This window comes from Notolepis coatsorum (assembly GCF_963971535.1).
Source record: "Notolepis coatsorum genome assembly, chromosome: 2".
Classification (NCBI taxonomy): Eukaryota; Metazoa; Chordata; class Actinopteri; order Aulopiformes; family Paralepididae; genus Notolepis; species Notolepis coatsorum.
Window position 1 is genome coordinate 56,463,388 of NC_140166.1, and position 24,047 is coordinate 56,487,434.

The 24,047-nt window shown below is 44.6% G+C and overlaps 1 protein-coding gene across 1 annotated transcript; it reads left to right on the plus strand.

The window, feature by feature from the left end:
• Nucleotides 1-1,549: 1,549 nt before the first annotated feature.
• Nucleotides 1,550-23,000, plus strand: gnao1b (guanine nucleotide binding protein (G protein), alpha activating activity polypeptide O, b; the record flags this gene model as incomplete). Its single annotated transcript, XM_084307344.1, has 8 exons — nt 1,550-1,694; nt 1,825-1,867; nt 8,533-8,674; nt 10,955-11,115; nt 16,473-16,601; nt 16,744-16,873; nt 17,485-17,638; nt 22,813-23,000. Exons 1-8 carry the CDS (start codon nt 1,577-1,579, stop codon nt 22,998-23,000), a joined length of 1,065 nt encoding a protein of 354 aa, XP_084163470.1. The 5' UTR covers nt 1,550-1,576.
• Nucleotides 23,001-24,047: the final 1,047 nt, after the last annotated feature.

A 24,047-nucleotide genomic window follows, 5' to 3' on the forward strand; every position in this document is an offset into this window, starting at 1 on the left:
TGTACTGATTAACGCAGTAGGTTTTAGTCGTGGTGTCGGTGAGGCGAGCAGTCCATTGTAACCCCCCCCACTCCACCCATCCAGATGTGATGTCTGGATTAGAAGCTTTCAACACACACACACACTAACCACACAAACATAACAATTGTACATTTTATCTACCCCCCCCCCCCCCCCCTCTCTCTCTCTCTCTCTCTGACACACACACACATAGGCGCATATCATTTACGAAATTGCGTTTATCCAGTTTGATCAGTAGGTCCCCTAATATTTATGTTAATCAAATCAAATCAAATCTAAATGTATTTGTAAGGCCCGACAACACACGTTAATGTCCCCATGGGCCGGACACGTCTTCTTTAAACAAGTCAAGAAGAAACATCACAATAAATCAAGAACAAAACAAAAACACCATGAAGTACAATTTCTTTTTAATGTCATTCTTAATCAAGCCTACCTCGTTGGTTTGCAGACCAACTTAGATTTAGTATATTCTGAGAACTTAGCTTTTCGCCAACCATATACGTTATCAACATTATTATTATTATTATTAGATTCTTCTTATTATTATTTGTATTCTTAGTATTATTATTATTAGATTCTTCTTATTATTATTCATATTCTTAGTATTATTATTATTATTAACTATTATAATTATTATTATTATGCAAACGCTTCTCTGGAACCGGACTGATCTCTCATAGCAGGAGTTGTACAGTGTTCCCCCCCCACCCCTCCTACCCAACCCCCCCCACCCCTCCTACCCAACCACCTCCAATGTACAGCCCCCCCCCATCACCCACCCAACCCCACCCCACCCACCCAACCACCTCCAATGTACAGTTTTTACGTCAAATGTATATACTCTCTTTTCTGGACTCTTTTTGTATCACAAACGGTACTGTATTTGCAAATCTGGTATGTCATAAATGTATAGATATACTGTCTATCTGTATGTCATGATGAATTGAAAATGGGGGACCCTGATGTAAACAAGACGAAAGTCTTTCTCTGGTCTGCCTCCCCTTAACAATTGTATATATTGAGCCGTACTGTATTGTACCCATTCTGCAATCTGTTAAATAAAGTTTTCAATCAATCAATCAAAACGTTGCGACCAGCAGCAGCTCTCGACTCCTCTGAGCTCTGACGTCGGCGAGATGTGTGTAGGTGAGTCTCGCGAGGCGTCCCTCCCTCCTCTCTCTCCCTATTGTGACGACTAGATCCAGCCGAGATGAGCCCGCTCGCTGTCATCCCCAGCGCCGCCCTGTAGAGCCCCAACCCCGCAGGCTCCCAGCGACCCCACCCCCCCTCGGTCTCAGGAGGGACGGAGAGAGACGCGGAGAGAGAGCGAGAGAGAGAGGAGCAGAAAAACAAAACCTTTCTTCCCCCTCTTCTTTCAGGATCCCGCGGCTAGTTATTCGCCCTCAATCCGGGCCGAGAGAGAGAGAGAGAGAGAGAGAGAGAGAGAGAGAGAGAGAGAGAGAGAGAGAGAGAGCGAGAGAGATCCGCACTGATTGAATCGAGGCTCGGGCGGACGGAACAGAAGAGGCGCAGTAACCGGGCAGGCACCATCATGGGATGTACTCTCAGCGCCGAGGAGCGCGCCGCTCTGGACCGGAGCAAGGCCATCGAGAGGAACCTGAAGGAGGACGGAGTCACGGCCGCCAAGGACGTCAAGCTGCTGCTGCTCGGTAAGAATATCCGCCGCGTCGCGTCGCGTCCCTCCGGTCCCGGTAACGGTTGTTGTTTCTTCTTCTTTCTTGAACGGGGCGCTGTCCGCGGTGCTGATCTCACTCATTCTCGCCTCTTAATTCTTTGCAGGGGGCGGAGAATCGGGGAAAAGCACCATCGTCAAACAGATGAAGTAAGTGTGGATGTGTTTTCGTTGTGTCGTGTGTCGTGATTTCAACATCTCCGCGTCGTTACTTATTAGACGAGGTGTGTCTGAGTGTCGAGGCCTGAGATTTTTTTTTGCGCCGCCCCGTAGTGAGGCTGGCTGAGCCGCCATGTTTTCCTCCCGAGGAGGCCGTGCGCGCGGCGCCGCCGGTGACTCCTCTCTGTGGTGGTGGAGGCGCTGTTCACCGACGTGGTGCTGAAATGGAGGCGGTGCAGCCAGGGCGCTGTTCACCGACGTGGTGCTGAAATGGAGGCGGTGCAGCCAGGGAGCTGTTCACCGACGTGGTGCTGAAATGGAGGCGGTGCAGCCAGGGAGCTGTTCACCGACGTGGTGCTGAAATGGAGGCGGTGCAGCCAGGGCGCTGTTCACCGACGTGGTGCTGAAATGGAGGCGGTGCAGCCAGGGAGCTGTTCACCGACCTGGTGCTGAAATGGAGGCGGTGCAGCCAGGGAGCTGTTCACCGACCTGGTGCTGAAATGGAGGCGGTGCAGCCAGGGAGCTGTTCACCGACGTGGTGCTGAAATGGAGGCGGTGCAGCCAGGGAGCTGTTCACCGACCTGGTGCGGAAATGGAGGCGGTGCAGCCAGGGAGCTGTTCACCGACCTGGTGCTGAAATGGAGGCGGTGCAGCCAGGGAGCTGTTCACCGACCTGGTGCTGAAATGGAGGCGGTGCAGCCAGGGAGCTGTTCACCGACCTGGTGCTGAAATCACGTTAGGGATCCTCAGCCCTATAGTCGCAACATGAAACCGCGTGTGTGCGTGTGCACACGAGCGTGCATGTGTGTGTGTGCATGTGTGTATGTTCCCTTGGAAGTAAACGCAGTCATGCTACTGTGCTATAATTATGTTGCATGTTTCAACGTGGTTGTCAGTTCAGTGCATAATAACTGACAGGTCTCTTAATATATGACTGCATGTATACTGTTTATGTCCCCTGGCTGCTTGTAACTGTATGTGGACATACATAAATAAATGATGTGTGTGTGTGCGCGTGCGCGCGTGTGCATTATTGTGAGGTCACCACCGCTCCATTAGCGAATACCTCTGCTGCTTTAATCTTAATGGCTTTAAGTGCCTGATATTGCTCAGAGTACTTTGCCTATAAAGCGGATTTACGCCGAAATATGGCATCTAAATCGTCCCCCTTCTAATCTAAATCACTCTTTCGTATTTTCTAAATCACTGTTATTTTCCCCTTCTCTGAACCCCTGAGATATAGAGAGATAGAGAGATATAGAGATATAGTGATATAGAGATATAGAGATATAGTGATATAGAGATATAGAGAGATATAGAGATATAGTGATATATAGAGATATAGTGATATAGAGATATAGATAGATAGATAGAGATATAGAGATATAGATAGACAGACAGATAGACAGATAGATAGATAGATAGATAGATAGATAGATAGATAGATAGATAGATAGATAGATAGATAGATAGATAGATAGATACTTTATTAATCCCCTTGGGGAAATTCAGGGTATCTCACAGCTCGCACAGTATACAGACATTGACAGTTCTCATTCAGTTGTTTCACGTTATGTCGGCATTATGAATAAAAAATAAGCACATGATAAAATTCCATTAAATCACATCCATCAATATCGATAAGAGCGTGATGAGATAAAACCAGGTCTGTGACACAAGTGCATAAAAACCGGTGTATAAAAACAGGGAATAGAGAGATAGTGATATTATAGAGAGATAGAGAGACAGTGATATTATAGAGAGATAGTGATATAGAGAGATAGAGAGACAGTGATATTATAGAGAGATAGTCACTAGATGGAGACGTGGGCTATTCTGCGTCTGGTTGTCGAACACCCCCTCCATGGTTTCTGTTGGGTAACGGTTCCTTGCTCTACGCACCACCTTCATCCATCAGCGCTCATCCCCGACTGTATCCCCCCCCCCTCGCCCCTCTCCCCTCCTCCCTTTATTTCAGTTCCACACTCCGGTGCTCTGGTTGTGCAGCCCAGTACCTCTCGTGTCGTGTTGCTGTGTGAAGTACGGAACACCCTGTAGTGACTCTACATCACACAGAGTGTCTCTGTCTGTCTGTCTGTCTGTCTGTCTGTCTGTCTGTCTGTCTGTCTGTCTGTGTCTCTGTCTGTCTGTCTGTCTGTCTGTCTGTGTGTGAAAGAGGTGAAGTCAGTTATGAACCAGCGTTTATACCCACTTCTCTCTCTGGGTATACACAGTAGAGACACACACACATACCTATCATTAGACATAATTACCATTGACACACATATGGACGGTGAGGTCATAGCATGCAGACGGCCTCAGGGGTCTATACTCCGCACCGAGCGTACAGTATGTTGTTGGCATGCGTTCGTACAGTAGAGAGTCCGAGTACAGAGAGGAGTGTAGTTCACTGGGCCTTCGCAGAGCGCCGTGTATCACGTGATGTAATGGATTTGTAATCGGAGTGTTTCCAGTGCATTGCACATCAAATTCATTAAGAACGGCTTAAATGCACTGAGCACCTTTTACTCTGTAATTACAAATGATGAACTGAGAACTGAGTATGTGTCTGTTAACTGATGATAAACTGAGAAGGACTAGCTGTATGTGTCTGTTAACTGATGATAAACTGAGAACTAGCTGTATGTGTCTGTTAACTGATGATAAACTGAGAACTAGCTGTATGTGTCTGTTAACTGATGATAAACTGAGAACTAGCTGTATGTGTCTGTTAACTGATGATAAACTGAGGACTAGCTGTGCCTGTGTGTTAACTGATGATAAACGGAGGACTAGCTGTATGTGTCTGTTAACTGATGATAAACTGAGAACTAGCTGTATGTGTCTGTTAACTGATGATAAACTGAGGACTAGCTGTATGTGTCTGTTAACTGATGATAAACTGAGGACTAGCTGTATGTGTCTGTTAACTGATGATAAACTGAGAAGGACTAGCTGTATGTGTCTGTTAACTGATGATAAACTGAGAACTAGCTGTATGTGTCTGTTAACTGATGATAAACTGAGAAGGACTAGCTGTATGTTAACTGATGATAAACTGAGAAGGACTAGCTGTCTGTTAACTGATGATAAACTGAGAAGGACTAGCTGTCTGTTAACTGATGATAAACTGAGAAGGACTAGCTGTCTGTTAACTGATGATAAACTGAGAAGGACTAGCTGTCTGTTAACTGATGATAAACTGAGGACTAGCTGCATTTGTCTGTTAACTGATGATAAACTGAGAACTAGCTGTATGTGTCTGTTAACTGATGATAAACTGAGAACTAGCTGTGTGTGTCTGTTAACTGATGATAAACTGAGAACTAGCTGTATGTGTCTGTTAACTGATGATAAACTGAGAAGGACTAGCTGTATGTTAACTGATGATAAACTGAGAAGGACTAGCTGTATGTTAACTGATGATAAACTGAGAAGGACTAGCTGTATGTTAACTGATGATAAACTGGGAAGGACTAGCTGTCTGTTAACTGATGATAAACTGAGAAGGACTAGCTGTATGTTAACTGATGATAAACTGGGAAGGACTAGCTGGCTGTTAACTGATGATAAACTGAGAAGAACTAGCTGTCTGGCCTATGTACGTTATACACTCTATAATAGGAAACCGACAAATAGACGATGTGAACGAGGCAGAAAGAGTGAGGGGGACGTGAGACTGGGAGTAGGTAGGCTGCTGTGGAGGTAGGTAGGTAGGTAGGTAGGTAGGTAGGTAGGTAGGTAGGTAGGTAGGTAGGTAGGTAGGTAGGTAGGTAGGTAGGTAGGTAGGTAGGTAGGTAGGTAGGTAGGTGTGGAGGTAGGTAGGTAGGTAGGTAGGTAGGTAGGTGTGGAGGTAGGTAGGTAGGTAGGTAGGTAGGTGTGGAGGTAGGTAGGTAGGTAGGTAGGTAGGTGTGGAGGTAGGTAGGTAGGTAGGTAGGTAGGTAGGTAGGTAGGTAGGTAGGTAGGTAGGTAGGTAGGTAGGTAGGTAGGTAGGTAGGTAGGTAGGTGTGGCTGGAGGCCTACATCACAAACCGCTTCACACCCTCCTCACCCAGCTCTCTAACAAAAGGATATTTATAGCGCCGTTGACGTATATAGAGCTTGTTTATCGTTGCCGTATGGAAAGAAAAAGAAAACACTTGAAGCGCGACCGTGAGGGAAAGAGTGCTCCTGGTTTGTGGTGCAGCTCGTCACTTAGAAGAGCAGCCCGGTCCTGCCACTAGGAGGCGCACCAGCCCGGTCCTGCCGCTAGGAAGAAGAAGAAGCTCAGCTCACATCTAAACCCGCTGTGCAGCTGAGAGCTTCTCCACAAAAGGTCAGGATGTGGACGTTGTACAGATGAACACGAGCGCCGTGAGCGCCGTGGAATAGATCTGAGAGAGAGACGCGACAGGATGGAGGAGGCAGGCAAACACATTGCAAAGGCAGGCAGGCACACACACACGCACGCACGCACGCACACACACACACACACACACACACACACACACACACACACACACACACGCACGCACGCACGCACGCACACACACACACACACACACACACACACACACACACACACACACACACACAGTGATTTAATGGTGGTGGAGGAGGTTGGCGTACTGAGACCCACCTTCCTGCAGAGGCTATATATCACACACACCGGCAATTAGGCTGACGGGGAGGTGTGTTCTGCATATCCCCAAAGAGGGGGCTGGACCCAGGAGGCTGTGTTCCACATATGGCCTAACAAAATAAATTGTTTGGTTCCTGTTGGTTGTCAGTTAAGGCCGTGGGTAGGTAGGGAATTTATTTTATTTTAATTTTTTCCCACGGCGACTATGGATAGGGAATTTATTTTATTTTTAATTTTTTTTTCACGACAACATGGATGCATGTACTCTGCCAGCATGTTTAATATCCATAATACTAAAGGTTAAAATACAAAGACACTGTACTACAAAAGTACAATGTACAAAGGAGGTAGTAGTATTACAAATGCCAGCCCTAAATACTACTCACTAAATATCCTGACGTCAGAGAGCTGTGCAAATATTGTGAAATACTTGCTTTTTATATATTCTCATTATTGACATGGACTGCACTTTTTTTTACTAAGATTTAATTCAACTTTATTGTAAAAAAATATATATATATATATATTATTTTTTTAAATTTCTTTTTACAAACTCATAAAATAAATTAGGGTCGCACATAAATCGGCAACCGGAACCAAACCATTTATTTTGCATGGCCTAAAGAGGGGGGCGTGGCCTAAAGAGGGGGCTGGACTCAGGAGGAGGGTGTGTCCTGCATAAAGAGGGGGCTGGACTCAGGAGGAGGGTGTGTCCTGCATAAAGAGGGGGCTGGACTCAGGAGGAGGGTGTGTCCTACATAAAGAGGGGGCTGGACTCAGGAGGGTGTGTCCTACATAAAGAGGGGGCCGGACTCAGGAGGGCGTGTCCTACATAAAGAGGGGGCTGGACTCAGGAGGGCGTGTCCTGCATAAAGAGGGGGCCGGACTCAGGAGGAGGGCGTGTCCTACATAAAGAGGGGGCTGGACTCAGGAGGAGGGCGTGTCCTACATAAAGAGGGTCCGGACTCAGGAGGGTGTGTCCTACATAAAGAGGGGGCCGGACTCAGGAGGGTGTGTCCTACATAAAGAGGGGGCTGGACTCAGGAGGGCGTGTCCTGCATAAAGAGGGGGCCGGACTCAGGAGGAGGGCGTGTCCTACATAAAGAGGGGGCTGGACTCAGGAGGAGGGCGTGTCCTGCATAAAGAGGGGGCCGGACTCAGGAGGAGGGCGTGTCCTACATAAAGAGGGGGCTGGACTCAGGAGGAGGGCGTGTCCTGCATAAAGAGGGGGAAAGATTCTTTAGGAGCACAGTGTGCGAGTAATGGTTTTGCGTAGTGGGCGTGTGTCGACGCGCAATTGTCATTTCATAATAGACGCAGAGCAGCAGAGCAGACCTTCAATTGTAGAAACGATGACATCTAGCTCGAGTCTTCAGCGCTGCGTGTGACAGCTGTGTTTGACAACTTCTCTGTTTCTGTGTGTGATGTAAACTCCGCGAGCAACGGGTCCAACGGTCTCACATGCTTTTCATCCTCGCCATTCTGGAACGCCCACGTCACGCTAAAACCTTAAATAATGTCAGCCGTTAACGCTAACTAAGCTATCACTGGGAGCGCTCAGAGGCATCCCATAGTGAGGGGAGTGGGGGCTGTGCCTCTGCTAACAATCCTGATTTGATTCTTGAACGTATTTCATTCAAAAGGAAGATATTGCTGGACATTAGCTATAGTATATAGCTCAGCAGCTGTAACAGAATAATTTTTATTATTTTTGATTATTTACATTTCAACAGCGTCAAAATATGAATACAAATTATAATTAATTAAAGAATTGTATAAACAATTGTCCATGTTCTGTCATCTAATCATATATTCCATTACCTTTCCTATCGGTATCGAAATCAAAATGTTGGTCTTTGCGTCTAGTAGGCATGGTGGGCCAATGTGTGATTTTGGTAGTATGTGCTATTGCACAGATGTGTGTCCCTTAGTATGCACATGATTAGTGTGTGTGTGTGTGCGTGTGTGTGTGTACAGTACAAATACTAAATGTATGCAAACACAAGGCTTTGTTAACGTGCGTCTGTGTGTGCAGGATTATCCACGAGGACGGCTTCTCCGGGGACGATGTGAAGCAGTACAAGCCGGTGGTCTACAGCAACACCATCCAGAGCCTGGCCGCCGTGCTGCGCGCCATGGACTCCCTGGCCATCGAGTTCGGAGACAAGGACAGGAAGGTGAGCTGCCCGCTGCCTGCTGGGGCCTTCCACGGGTCTGACGTCCATGTTCCATAACGCCCCCCCCCCCCCTATCTGACGTCCATGTACCATAACGCCCCCCCCCCCCCCCCTATCTGACGTCCATGTACCATAACGCCCCCCCCCCCCCCTATCTGACGTCCATGTTCCATAACGCCCCCCCCCCCCCCTATCTGACGTCCATGTACCATAACGCCCCCCCCCCCCCTATCTGACGTCCATGTACCATAACGCCCCCCCCCCCCCTATCTGACGTCCATGTTCCATAACGCCCCCCCCCCCCTATCTGACGTCCATGTACCATAACGCCCCCCCCCCTATCTGACGTCCATGTACCATAACGCCCCCCCCCCCCTATCTGACGTCCATGTACCATAACGCCCCCCCCTCCCTATCTGACGTCCATGTTCCATAACGCCCCCCCCCCCCCCCTATCTGACGTCCATGTTCCATAACGCCCCCCCCCCCTATCTGACGTCCATGTACCATAACGCCCCCCCCCCTATCTGACGTCCATGTACCATAACGCCCCCCCCCCCCCTATCTGACGTTCATGTTCCATAACGCCCCCCCCCCCCCCCCCTATCTGACGTCCATGTTCCATAACGCCCCCCCCCCCCCTATCTGACGTCCATGTACCATAACGCCCCCCCCCCCCTATCTGACGTCCATGTACCATAACGCCCCCCCCCCCCCCCTATCTGACGTCCATGTTCCATAACGCCCCCCCCCCCCCCCCTATCTGACGTCCATGTTCCATAACGCCCCCCCCCCCTATCTGACGTCCATGTACCATAACGCCCCCCCCCCCCCCTACCTGCTGTATCTTCTCGTCTAACTCCAGGGAAGATGTTAAATAAGCTAATTTCCCAAAATGTTGGAGTGTTCCTTTAAGAGGGAGAGGGAATCTTAAACAACCAATGGTACACACTACACTGAAAAGCATGTGCATATCTGTGTGTGGAGTGAAGTTGTGGAATGACTTACCCGAATACATCAAACTGAGTAAACATGTGGCACAATTTAAAAAGCAGCTTAAAAAATACACATTAGATAAATACAGAATAGAGTAATGCGGATAAACAAAGTTATGTTATATTGTGTTATGTAGTGCTGTACTATATTCACTGCTGTCAAGTGAATCAAGTTGTCTTTTTGTACTATAAGTAAAAGTATAGTATATAATGTATTATACTAAATTATGTTATATCAAGTTAAATTTTATAGAAGAAAAAATTTAAATGTAAGCGGGTGGGGATCAATAAGCTTAGCTTCCCTCTGCTCCTTTTTGAACATGTCAACAAACTAACTACATTGCTCTTGACTTTTTGCTTAATTTCTTTTTCATTATGATTGTTATGTAGGACGGAGCTTGATATTGTGATTTGTTTGGAGGAATATGGAGAATACATGTTCAAAAATACACTTTTTAATTCATTCATTCATTCAAATAAAGAACAAAACAAAAACACCATGAAGTCCAAAACATTTTTAAATAAATAAAATAAATGAATACCTTTGCAAATGAAATGTAAGACTTTTTAATACCTTAAATTTGAATTTTGAATTGAATTGAAATCTTTATTTCGAACATGCAATGAATACAAACAAACAATAACAAAAGCAAAACACAACTCAATCTACATGTTCGAAAAGGAGTAGGAAGAAGTATACACTTATTTAATCCTAACCCTTTTCCACTACTCAAATGAGTGTACTATTTTAAAACATAAAAAAAAAATATATATATATATATATATATGCAAAACAAAAAAACTAAAACTATACATGTAAACATGAAAGAAATAAAATAAAAATGTAAACACCCGTACCTTGTGAACATCATTTCCTTATACATCAGTTTGAATTGTCTCATATTTGGACATTGCTTTAGCACCACATTTAGCCTGTTCCACAGTTTCACTCCACATATCGAGATGCAGTGTCTTCTCATGGTAGTGCGTACGTTTAGCACTTTTAAATTGTGTTCTCCCCTCAGATTATAACCCCCCTCCCTATCAAAGAACAGTTCTTGAATGTTTCTTGGAAGTGCATGACTTTTTGCTTTATACATTAATTGTGCCGTTTTAAATTCCACAAGATCATTTAACTTCAATGTCTTTGACTCCAAAAACAATATGTTAGTGTGATCACGATAACCTGCAATGTGAACTATCCTTGAGAATTATGAATGTAATTTGTGTGTAATTTGTGTGTGTGCGTGTGCGTGTGTGTGTGTGTGTGTGTGTGTGTGTCCAGGCCGATGCCAAGCTGGTGTGTGACGTGGTGACCCGTATGGAGGACACGGAGCCCTACTCCGCCGAGCTGCTGACGGCCATGAAGAAGGTCTGGACGGACGCCGGCACCCAGGAGTGTTTCAACCGCGCGCGGGAATACCAGCTCAACGACTCCGCCCAGTAGTGAGTACACAGTGGGAATGTTTGTTATATATTCGTTTTTTTATCCACTTTTTCTCCTCATTTTCTATTTTTCTCCCGTCCCAATTTCGTATCGCCAATTCTCCCCTCCCCTGTCTTGATTGTTGCTCGCATATGCCCCCCACTGGTCGGTTGTAGGGAGGATAGAAGCCTTGCATCACGTGTTCCCTCCGATACACGAGGAGGCAGCCTGTCGCATCTTTTCACCAGACAGCACGGACTCTCAGTGGCGAGGAGTAACGTGTGGGAGGCTCACGCTGCCACCGATACTTCCTGATTCTACTGCGCAGGCGCCCTGACCGACCTGTAGGAGTCGCTGTCCACAACGTCCAATCCCCACCCATCGACTTCCACCCGCTGACTCTGCCAAATGAGCCAGTACGACGGCCGGCCCAAGTCGAAGGCAACGCTGAGACTGGGATTCGATACCGGAGTCTCTTGCATTGGTGACGAGCGCAATCTCCGCTGCGCCACCCAGCCGCCCCTGTTATATATTAGTTATATTTCATCTATAACATAGCTGTGTTCAAATAGTGACAAAGGGAAGAAGAAAAACATATATATATATATAAAAAGAAAAAGTATTTAAAGCCCAACCTCCAGGTGAAACCCTACTGATCAATTATGGGTAGTTTACATCATTGGTATATAACTTCATTCTTTATTTTTTTCCATTTGACACCGGAAATGCCACTCTGAAAGAGTTAAAAAGGTCCATGCACGAATAACATGCACGCGTGAATCAAAAAAGCTTATCAAACGCCGACGTCACTACAGGTGCATATTAATGAGCCGAATCTAAAAGCTTATCAGACGCTAGCACGGCCGTGACGTCACTTCAGGAAATGCCTTGCCCGTCTGGGTCATAGTACTACTCGATATATGGTGCTGGCTAACGTTAGCATTATGTCTACTGTCGTGAACCATTTGAGATCGGGGCATGTAGAGGAGTTTGAGTCCTCTTCTCAGACCTGTGTGGTGGTTCTCTCCTCTTTGTGTGCCCCCGTCCTCGCGGGTGTCCTGCCGGGGAGCTTGTGGACGCGACGGCGGCGGCGGCCGTAGGGTGTTTGAGCCTCTAGCGTTAGTTAGCTCATAGCTATCATGTACCACTAGCCTTTGCGGGCTCGAGCACCCTGCGGCTGCCGCCGTTGTCGCGTCCGTGGGCTCCCCGGCGGGGTACCCGTGGGGACGGGGGTGTACAGAGAGGAGAGAACCATTTTGGGTCAGCCGTTCATGCCGGCCAGCGTGCCGGATGTCGGGATATGTTGTTAGCACAATAGCTACCAAGCTAAGCTATGTTCAAGTTTCAAGTTTCTTTAATAGTTGTCATACAGAAGTACAGAATACTTTTGTACAAAATGCTTCTTACTGTTGCGCTCCAGAGACTGTGCATGACAAGATAAGTATGAAATAAAAACATAGTAAAAATTAGAAGTAAAAAAAAAAGAGGTCACAGTGTTCAGTTTAGACATATGTACAATGTTCGTAGACGTAGTTACCATACAATATACAATACTGTGCAGTGTACTAGTTAGCTACTAACGTTATAAACACAATATGTACAACGACACAATGACTTACATTATTACAAATATGGTAACGTGGTTGTGGCTTTTACAAATAGATGGATGGCTATAATCACGGAGCAATAGTGTTAGGTGAAACAGATACATTTTCATTCGGCTAGTAGTAGCAAGCATATATCAATGGTAGCAAGGCTCTCTGCCTGCAGTGCCTGCCACTAGCTGTGTGTGACTCTCAGCGCCCCCTGGTGAGCCCCCTGGTGCCCTGCACCTGTTGTGACGAGATCATTTCGATTACACACGCACGTTATGAACCATTGATTAAAATATCCACGTGCGTGGTGATTGTGTTGGGCAGACAAAATGTTTGATAAAAACGCTAAAACTGGGTCAATTTCAATACTTTTTTTTCATTCTTCATGAAAGTCACTGTTGGCCTAGTCCACATTGTTTATTGAACAAAAATACAACGTGAAGGTTGGCCTTTAAAAAGAAATGTACGTTCTGTACATAAAACTATGAAACGTTTGTAACCTTTGCTAAATGATATACTGAATTATGTTTCTTTTTTGCATTTTTTTTTGTGTGAATAGTGTAATGTAATATAAAAAGGGTAGGCAATTATAAGCCTCGGCTTCAGCCTACACCTTTTCAGGTTTTTTGTGGAAGTTCTACTACTATGCTTTGTAAAAAATAAATATATACATTCATACATTCATTCAATACCAGCTAAACGACTCCGCCCAGCAGTGAGTACACAGTGGGAATAACAGCTAAAGGTTTTGGTATAAAATGTACTATAAACATGGCTATGAATGATATATCAACAAACCCTTCTGTAATTAGAAGCAGGACATGGATGGGAAGATATGTGGACAGTTTGGTGTGTGTAGGTACTGGGGAAACGGAGTTCCATGTCTTTGTGTGTAAGTGAAAAGCATAAAAACTCGTTTTTTGAGAAAAACGCCCTCAAAGTTCTGTATTGTAATTGTGATCTATGGACACAATCAGACAAAATGTAAAATAAACAACTAATTGTCTGTTTTCAATATTTTATTGCCACCAGTTTGAAATAAGACATGTTAACACTTTGAGTGCCAGGGACGCGATTTGTCGTTAGTTCATGCCGCCAGTTGAGTGCCACCAACGACATAGCGTTTGTTTGTCGTATTTTTTTTTATTACATATTTCATCAATCGAGCCTCACGCTAGTGTTGCAGACTCTCTCTGAGCTCAATTGGGAAAATACCGTCTGCTATCGTCTCTCCCTGTGTAACTGCACCCCATTGGTTTAGACTGATGGGGGGTGGGGGGCGGTCCAGCCTCCTCATGTTACTTTTCCGGCAAGGCATCTGAAGAGACCCAAGTTGATCGCCGACCCTCAGAACAGCGTGGATTATGTATTTCCAGTACCCAACGCTGAATCAATAAATGCGATAGATATTTGGAATGGCGATCAGGAATTGGAATAATCTTTTTGGAGAACATCTGATGTGAGGTAAGCAATTTATTTTACCAGTCTTGGGGTAATCGGATCTATTTTAACCTATATATCAACGTGTGCCCTATGTGTGTGTGTGTGTGTGTCTGTGTGTGCGTGTGTGTCTGTGTGTGCGCGCTGATCAGGAAATGAGAGAATATATTTTTCAGATCGCTTCTATAGCGTGCATAAGTACACATAATCTAGCGTTTATTTGAAAACTATTCATAAATAGGCCGAAAAATGAAAAGTTTTCGTGTATGCCAGAATATTCCAGTAAAGGGTGATTATCACGGAATCTATATATTTTCCTGAAAAACGAGGGCTTTTCAAAATGCTATAAAACGGAAATTAACCGATTAAAAAACAATCAGTCTCGACAATGTTGACTGCAAACAAGTCATTGATAAACGACCGGCAGATTAGACACATAGCCTGTCAATCACACCATTCTGATTGACAAGCTGAAAGCAATTGGTTTTGATAGTTTATCAGTGAGCTGGATACAATCCTACCTGGAGGGGAGAGAACAGATGGTGGAGGTAAACGGTACCCTATCCCCCCCCCTCACAGTGAACTGTGGTGTTCCACAAGGAAGCATACTAGGACCACTACTGTTCCTAATTTATGCAAATGACATGTCGTCAGCTTGTGACTGCAACTTGTTCCTGTTTGCGGACGACTCAGCCCTGCTGGTCTCTGACAAGAACAAGTTACAGGTTGAAAAAACCCTCAGCTCGGAACTAGGCAAAATCTGCATATGGCTCGCCGACAACAAACTATCATTACACATGGGCATGTCGTCAGCTTGTGACTGCAACTTGTTCCTGTTTGCGGACGACTCAGCCCTGCTGGTCTCTGACAAGAACAAGTTACAGGTTGAAAAAACCCTCAGCTCGGAACTAGGCAAAATCTGCATATGGCTCGCCGACAACAAACTATCATTACACATGGGCAAAACAGAGTCCATTCTCTTCGGTTCAAATAACAAACTCAGCAAAACAGACGGCTTCTCAGTTACAGTGGGTGACAATATTGTCACAAGGAAAGATGAAATTACCTACCTGGGTTCCATCCTAGAGGCTAATCTTTCCTGTGACAAAATGGCATCCAATGTAATAAAAAAAGTCAATCAACGAACTCGATTCTTGTACCGGATCTCCTCCCTGGTAAACAAGAATACCCTGAAGACTCTGGCAGGAGCACTCATTCAAGGGTACTACGACTATGCTTGCACCTCATGGTACCAAAGCACCTCAAAGGCACTAAAAACCAAATTACAAACATCTCAAAACAAACTAGTCAGACTACTGCTTGACCTGACTCCTAGAACCCACCTCACCCCTGCACACTTTGCCAACCTAGGATGGCTTAGAGTAGACGACAGAGTACAGCAACTTGCAATGGGCCTGGTCTACAAGATACACTACACGACCAAGGTACCCATGTACATGTCAAAATACTTCCCAAAGGTCAGTGAATACCACGATCACAACACCAGAGGGAGCTCCACAAATCATGTAAAACCCAGATTCGGCTCAAACAAGGGACTAAACACGTTTCGCAATTATGCCACAACAATGTGGAACGCCCTACCCAAAGCTGTAAAGGAATGTAAATCACTACCCACCTTCAAAAACACTCTCAAAGAACACCTACGGGAGACTGCAATTCAAAACTGGCCCCTACAAATGTCCTAACCCAGTTGTACAATAAAGACCAAGCATGGCTATTCCAATGTACAGCCCCACCCAACCCCACCCCACCTACCCAACCTCCTCCAATGTACAGTTTCCATGTCAAATGTATGTCAGTATTCCAATGTACAGTGTCCCCCCCCCCCTACCCTTTTACAATGAACGGTGGGGCTAATCTAATTGACATCCAAGGACAACGATGTAAATAAGTCATTGCGCCTTTTCGTTCCTATCCTTGACAAAAGCAAATATGTGATCTGTATATGTTTTGTTGTCTAAAATAAATACCATACCATACCATGCATGTAGTTACTGTGTGTTGTTGTAGCCACCGGTTAATTCGCGATTTTTTATTAGTTTGTCATGACAAACCAATTACATAATCCAACATATGTGTCATATTCCAGTTAACGGTATATTTTTGTAATGATTCGTTACGGCGTAATCAATACTTCCATTTGTATAAATTGCGTTAAGCGGAGCTTAGTATTCCTGCCTGGCTCATGCGCGCGCGCGGCCAATCAGAGCAACGCGGAAGGGCTTGTTGGCTGCCGAAAGTATTCACGCCTCCCGGCTGGGCCTCACCTCATCAGCCTTCTCCTCTTCCTCCTTCTCCTCCCTCCTCCTCTTCACCACCAGCTACCTGGACAGTCTAGACCGGATCGGAGCGCCGGACTACCAGCCCACAGAGCAGGACATCCTGAGGACCAGAGTGAAGACCACCGGCATCGTGGAGACTCACTTCACCTTCAAGAACCTTCACTTCAGGTTCTATTAGGCTATCTATCTATCTACTGTATCTATCTATCCATCTATCGATCGATCGATCTATCTATCTATCTATCTATCTATCTATCTATCTATCTATCTATCTATCTATCTCTCACTAAAACTACCTACTTCCTGTCAGGCTGTTTGATGTGGGAGGTCAGAGGTCAGAGAGGAAGAAGTGGATCCACTGTTTCGAAGACGTGACGGCCATCATCTTCTGTGTCGCTCTGAGCGGCTACGACCAGGTTCTGCACGAGGACGAGACGACCGTGAGTAGAACATCCAGTACAGAACCTTACCTCTAGTACACAGAACCGTACCTCTAGTACACAGAACCGTACCTCTAGTACACATAACCTTACCTCTAGTACACAGAACCTTACCTCTAGTACACAGAACCTTACCTCTAGTACACAGAACCTTACCTCTAGTACACAGAACCTTACCTCTAGTACACAGAACCTTACCTCTAGTACACAGAACCTTACCTCTAGTACACAGAACCTTACCTCCAGTACACAGAACCTTACCTCTAGTACACAGAACCGTACCTCTAGTACACAGAACCGTACCTCTAGTACACAGAACCTTACCTCCAGTACACAAACATTACCTCTAGTACACAGAACCGTACCTCTAGTACACAGAACCTTACCTCTAGTACACAGAACCTTACCTCTAGTACACAGAACCTTACCTCCAGTACACAAACATTACCTCTAGTACACAGAACCGTACCTCCAGTACACAAACATTACCTCTAGTACACAGTATGTCTCTCTCTCTACTACCCGTCTCTCTCTCTACTCCCCGTCTCTCTCTCTACTACCCGTCTCTCTCTACTACCTGTCTCTCTGATGGGTTGTCTCTCTCGCCTCAGAACCGCATGCATGAATCCCTCATGCTGTTCGACTCCATCTGCAACAACAAGTTCTTCATCGACACGTCCATCATCCTCTTCCTCAACAAGAAGGATCTGTTCGCCGAGAAGATCAAGAAATCTGCACTGAGCATCTGTTTCCCCGAATACACAGGTAAATATGACTGAATACACAGGTAAATATGACTGAATACACAGGTAAATATGACTGAATACACAGGTAAAAAATGACTGAATACACAGGTAAAATATGACTGAATACACAGGTAAATATGACTGAATACACAGGTAAATATGACTGAATACACAGGTAAATATGACTGAATATACAGGTAAATATGACTGAATACACAGGTAAATATGACTGAATACAGGTAAATATGACTGAATACACAGGTAAATATGACTGAATACACAGGTAAATATGACAGAATATACAGGTAAATATGACTGAATATACAGGTAAATATGACTGAATACACAGGTAAATATGACAGAATATACAGGTAAATATGACAGAATACACAGGTAAATATGACTGAATACACAGGTGAATATGACTGAATACACAGGTGAGTTATATCAGTGAACAGCGAACACAATAAGATAATCTAACATTACCCGAGGCTACTAAAATTAAATAAGATAATCTAACACAGTGGTCACCAACCTTTTTAACACTTTGATCGCCATGGTTAAATTCATAATTTACCATCCCTCGCCAGCTCTATTTGTCTATGGAGAAGTTCCCCTTCTTTGCAGGGCTATAACTTTTTTAATTCTATTGCTACATTGCCATTATTATGGCCCATTAAATGTCCTATATGTATTGTTCATTGTGTAGCAACGTTAAACTTTTTCATTCACATATTCATACTAAAATATGGTCTAAAGTATAAGTATGTTTTTATCGTTTTCTGCAGCTTTCTTCAGAACGTGATTTATAGCCCTAAATGCATTATATTGATGATGAAATACAGTTTGGTAGCGATCGGCGCGAGATGAAAAATTTCAACTGGAGGTACTTCTAGAATGATCTATGTATGATCTGATGATGACCGGATGGGCGGGGGATCGTTTATAATTCCGTGGGCAGCGTTAGATGATTCATCCAGAGTGGGTCATATGTTCATCATAGCAGTTTATATGGAATAGGTTAGAAAATAACGCTGAATCTTACCGTATGTTCCTCGCGCCGTTGGACGATCAGCGTGGAGTAGACCGTTTTCGATTATGGGATGTTGATCCTGATGAACCATTTCCAGGTTGTATAATACTATATACGTCCAAATAACGTTGTTTATTGAGTTAGGGCGAGCGATTGATCATCCAGTGTGTTGAGATGGAGTCCGGCTACCGATCGCGAGTGCCCGGAGCATATATGGATGGGCACTTCCTGTTTGGCGCGCCCCTCCCTCTTGGCCGATCTGCCGATCGGCCACCAGATGGCGCTCTCGAACCGTTAGACAGTTGAGTGGAGCTCACCAGTACATCTCAGGGCTCCAGAAAGGAAATATGATTTCGATGACAGATTTTTGAAATATTGACATCAAAGACGAGTTACGGCGTCTTCGGCGGAATGAGCATGGCGGGGAATGACGAGCGTTCGCCGTTTTCGGCGGTTAAAGTGTTAAGCCCAAGATCACTTTCTTTTTTCTTTTTTTGGTGAAGGCAAGATCTACCTATTGAAGCGTTGAGAGAAAAAGACAGCCAAGATTGTACTTTAAAGGGGAACTATCTTATAAATGGCCTTTTTGAGTGTTTAGCATTGTTTCCTAGCTATGTGAACTTATATTAATATGATCTATGTCTCAAAATTCTCATATTGGCGCATTCTTCCAATTCTCCTCTCACAATATTCACCCTCACTGAACTGAGTCGTTTGAAAATGTGCCTATATGTGATGTCATATAGTCACTGCTGCATGTTAATGTGGCTCCTCAGGCACCTGCACCTGCACCCCAGTCCACATTAGCTCAAAACAGCTCGAGATCTTGAGGTAGAAAAATGCTGTTTTTGAGGACTTGATTAGAAATACAAAACAATGAATAAAAAAATATATATATATTACAGAGGTGTTCCATAGACTCACAGGAATTGTGTAAAAGTGCCCAAATAGTGAAAGAAATAGTAAAATAGTTCCCCTTTAAACTAAATGACTTTTATTTGCCTGTATTCTAATTACATGCAATGCTTTGGTCCAACATTAAAACGTCAAAGTAGAACTGTAATGTGTCTCAGTCAGTGCTAAGTGCAGTCATCTTATGCAGCATCACTTTTCACATCAAACAAAAGTAGAACTGTAATGTGGACTTTCTCATATTATTAACATTGACAAACATATTTACAATTAGCATTTTATAAAGTAGAACTGTAATGTGTACTTTCTCAGTCAGTGCTAAGTGCAGCATCACTTTTCACATCAAAACAAAAGTAGAACTGTAATGTGGACCTTCTCCTATTAATTAACATTGCCAAACATATTTACAATTAGCATTTTATAAAGTAGAACTGTAATATGTACTTTCTCAGTCAGTGCTAAGTGCAGTCCTCTTATGCAGCATCACTTTTCACATCAAAACAAAAGTAGAACTGTAATGTGGACTCTCAGGGAAAGATACAAATTCTTTTTTTTTACATTTAATTTTTTCTGGGAAAGATCTACAGGGAAGGTCTCAAAGATCGACCAGTCGATCAAGATCGACGGGTTGGTGACCACTGATCTAACATTACCCGAGGCTACTAAAATTAAATAAGATAATCTAACATTACCCGAGGCTACTAAAATTAAATAAGATAATCTAACATTACCAGAGGCTACTAAAATTAAATAAAATAATCTAACATTACCCGAGGGAAATAAAAAAAAAAAAAAAAAAACGTATAATATTTTTTTTGTGCATTCGACTAAGAGGTTGGCAGTCGACTATGGCTCCTTTCGATCGATTAGTTGACTATTCGACTAATAGGGGTCAGCCCTACTAACTACACACCCTCAAGACCCCTACGCTCTGCATCTTCTGGCCGCCTCAGACCCACTCCTATCCGAGCTCCGGGAGGGTCATCAAAGAGAAGTCAGTCCTTGCCCCACAATGGTGGAACAGACTTCCCACCCCAGTTAGGACAGCCGAAACACGTCCAATCTTTCGCTGTCGACTAAAGATGCACTTCTTCAACCATTATCTGAAATGATTTTTTTTTTTTTTTTTTTTAAATCGAACCCTAACTAACCTTACTGTCATCATGCACTTGTCCTAATAAACTAACCTACACTGTAGCACTCAACACTTTGATAAGCATTGTTACTCAGCTGATAGAGTTTTTTTTTTTTATCCACTTTTTCTCCCATTTTCTATATTTTTCTCCCATCCCAATTTCGTATCATCCAATTCAAACCTCCCCTGTCACGGACGCTGTTTCTTGCCTCCCACAAGCCGGCTGCAATGTGGACTAAGTCATACATAGCACAAGTCCCCTCCGGTACTTGAGGTAACAGCAGTCGCATCTTTTCACCTGCGCAGCTCGATCTCTCAGTGGCGAGGAGTAACGCGTGGGAGGCTCACGCTGCCCCAGACACTTCCTGATTCTACTGCGCAGGCGCACCAACCGACCTGTAGGAGTCGCTGTCCACAACGCCCGATCCCCACCCATCAGTTTCCCACCCCCTAATACGGCCAATGTGTATTAGTACGGATGACCAGCTAAACTGAAAGCAAATGTGGAGCGCTGGGCTCGAACTGACGAGCCCAGCGTCTCCAGCATTTCGTGGCGAGCGCCTTGCCCACTATGCCACGTAGCCGCCACACTCAGCTGATAGAGTTGTGCCCTTCCTGATGACTTGTCGTACAGAACTTGTAAGTCGCTTTGGATAAAAGCGTCAGCTAAATGACTAAATGTAAATGTTCTGTTCTGTTCACCACATCTAATATTAGCTAACCAAATATTAGCCGCCTTGATAACATTAATCGTTCATCATAACATTAATCATATATTAACATCACTTCATGTCAGCTGACCCCATGCTATCACATAATTTTCAGTAAAGCAAATAAAAAAAAGAATCTGCCTCTTGATCAGGTTAAGTAAGATAAGAATTTATGGGGGCGACAGTGGCTCGGGAGGTAGAGCAGTCGTCTGGCAATCCGGAGGTTCCCGGTTCGATTCCTGCTCCTCCCGGGCAGCGTGTCGAAGTGTCCTTGAGCAAGACACTTAACCCCTAATTGCTCCCGATGAGCAGGTTGGCACCTTGCATGGTCACTTCCGTCGTCGGTGAGTGAATGGGTCAAATGTGAGGCACAAATTGTAAAGAGCTTTCTTTCGCCCAAAGTTTAGGGAAGGCCTCCCCAGCCTACGTTACTCCTAGAACCTACCTCACCCCTGCCCACTTTGACAACCTAGGATGGCTTAGAGTAGACGACAGAGTACAGCAACTTGCAATGGGCCTGGTCTACAAGATGCACTATACGACTAAGGTACCCATGTACATGTCAAAATACTTCCCAAAGGTCAGTAAATACCACGATCACAACACCAGAGGGAGCTCCACAAATCATGTTAAACCCAGATTCGGCTCAAACAAGGGACTAAACACGTTTCGCAATTATGCCACATCAATGTGGAACGCCCTACCCACAGCTGTAAAGGAATGTGAATCACTACCCACTTTCAAAACCACTCTCAAAGAACACCTACGGGAGGCTGCAATTAGAAACTGGCCCCTGTAAATGTCCTAACACAACCCCCCCCAATGTACAGTAATTTACCTAGTATGGTTGTCAATATTCCAATGTACAGTTTTGCTTGTTTGTACAGTGTCCCCCCCCCCCCCCAATGTACAGTTTTGCTTGTTTGTACAGTGTGTGTCCCCCCCCTCCAATGTAAATTACCCAGTATGGTTGTCAATATCCCAATGTACCCAACCCCCCCCACACAACCTCCTCCAATGTACAGTTTCTACATCAAATGTATATACTCCCTTTTCTTGTCTCTTTTTGTATCACAAACAGTACTGTATTTGCAAATCTGATATGTCATAAATGTATAGATGTAGCAGTACTGAATATCTGTATGTCATGTATGTCATATATGTTATGATGAATTGAAAATGGGGGACCCTGATGTAAACAAGACGAAAGTCTTTCTCTGGTCTGCATCCCCTTAACAATTGTATGTATTGAGCCGTACTGTATTGTACCCATTCTGCAATCTGTTAATAAAGTTTTCAATCAATCAATCAATCAATCAAACGCCCCCCCAGCCCCCAACAGCACGAACACAAGTTGAATGCCAGTCTCTCACAGCGCTTCTCTCTCCCTCTCTCGTCTGCAGGTGCGAACACGTACGACGATGCGACTGCGTACGTCCAGGTTCAGTTTGAGAGCAAGAACCGCTCTCCCAATAAAGAGATCTACTGTCACCTGACCTGCGCCACGGACACGGGGAACATCCAGGTGGTGTTCGACGCCGTCACTGACATCATTATCGCAAACAACCTGAGAGGCTGCGGCTTATACTGAGGCCCCGCCCCCCCAGCACACAGGGGTCGCCGTGGAGAGTATGAGGTGTTAATAATAATGATAATTTTGATGATACTAAAAATGCATAAATATGTAAATCTTACACGTCCAAAAGGACCCAAAGAGCTGCCGTCAGACACCTGGATCACAGTCTTGTTCCTGTTCTCCTTCTGATCTCAGAACACAACTCCCCCTTTCTTTATTTATCAACATGCGTCTGTTTATCAACATGTGTTTGTTTATCAACATGCGTTTGTTTATCAACATGTTTGTTTATCAACATGTGTTTGTTTTCCACCTGAATGTGTGTCACGTGTTGTTGTTGTCGTCGTTTGTCAACAACGAGGAAGAGGAGACAGAGCCGGGGGGGAAACGTCCTTTAGAACCTTGTTGACAGAGAACACAGAGTCCTTTAGAACCTTGTTGACACAGAGCCCAGAGTCCTTTAGAACCTTGTTGACAGAGAGCCCAGAGTCCTTTAGAACCTTGTTGACAGAGAACACAGTGTCCTTTAGAACCTTGTTGACAGAGAGCCCAGAGTCCTTTAGAACCTTGTTGACAGAGAACACAGAGTCCTTTAGAACCTTGTTGACAGAGCCCAGAGTCCTTTAGAACCTTGTTGACAGAGAGCCCAGAGTCCTTTAGAACCTTGTTGACAGAGAACACAGTGTCCTTTAGAACCTTGTTGACAGAGAGCCCAGAGTCATTTAGAACCTTGTTGACAGAGAACACAGTGTCCTTTAGAACCTTGTTGACAGAGAACACAGAGTCCTTTAGAACCTTGTTGACACAGAGCCCAGAGTCCTTTAAAACCTTGTTGACAGAGAACACTGTGTCCTTTAGAACCTTGTTGACAGAGAACACAGTGTCCTTTAGAACCTTGTTGACACAGAGCCCAGAGTCCTTTAGAACCTTGTTGACAGAGAACACTGTCCTTTAGAACCTTGTTGACAGAGAACACGGTGTCCTTTAGAACCTTGTTGACAGAGAACACAGAGTCCTTTAGAACCTTGTTGACAGAGCACAGAGTCCTTTAGAACCTTGTTG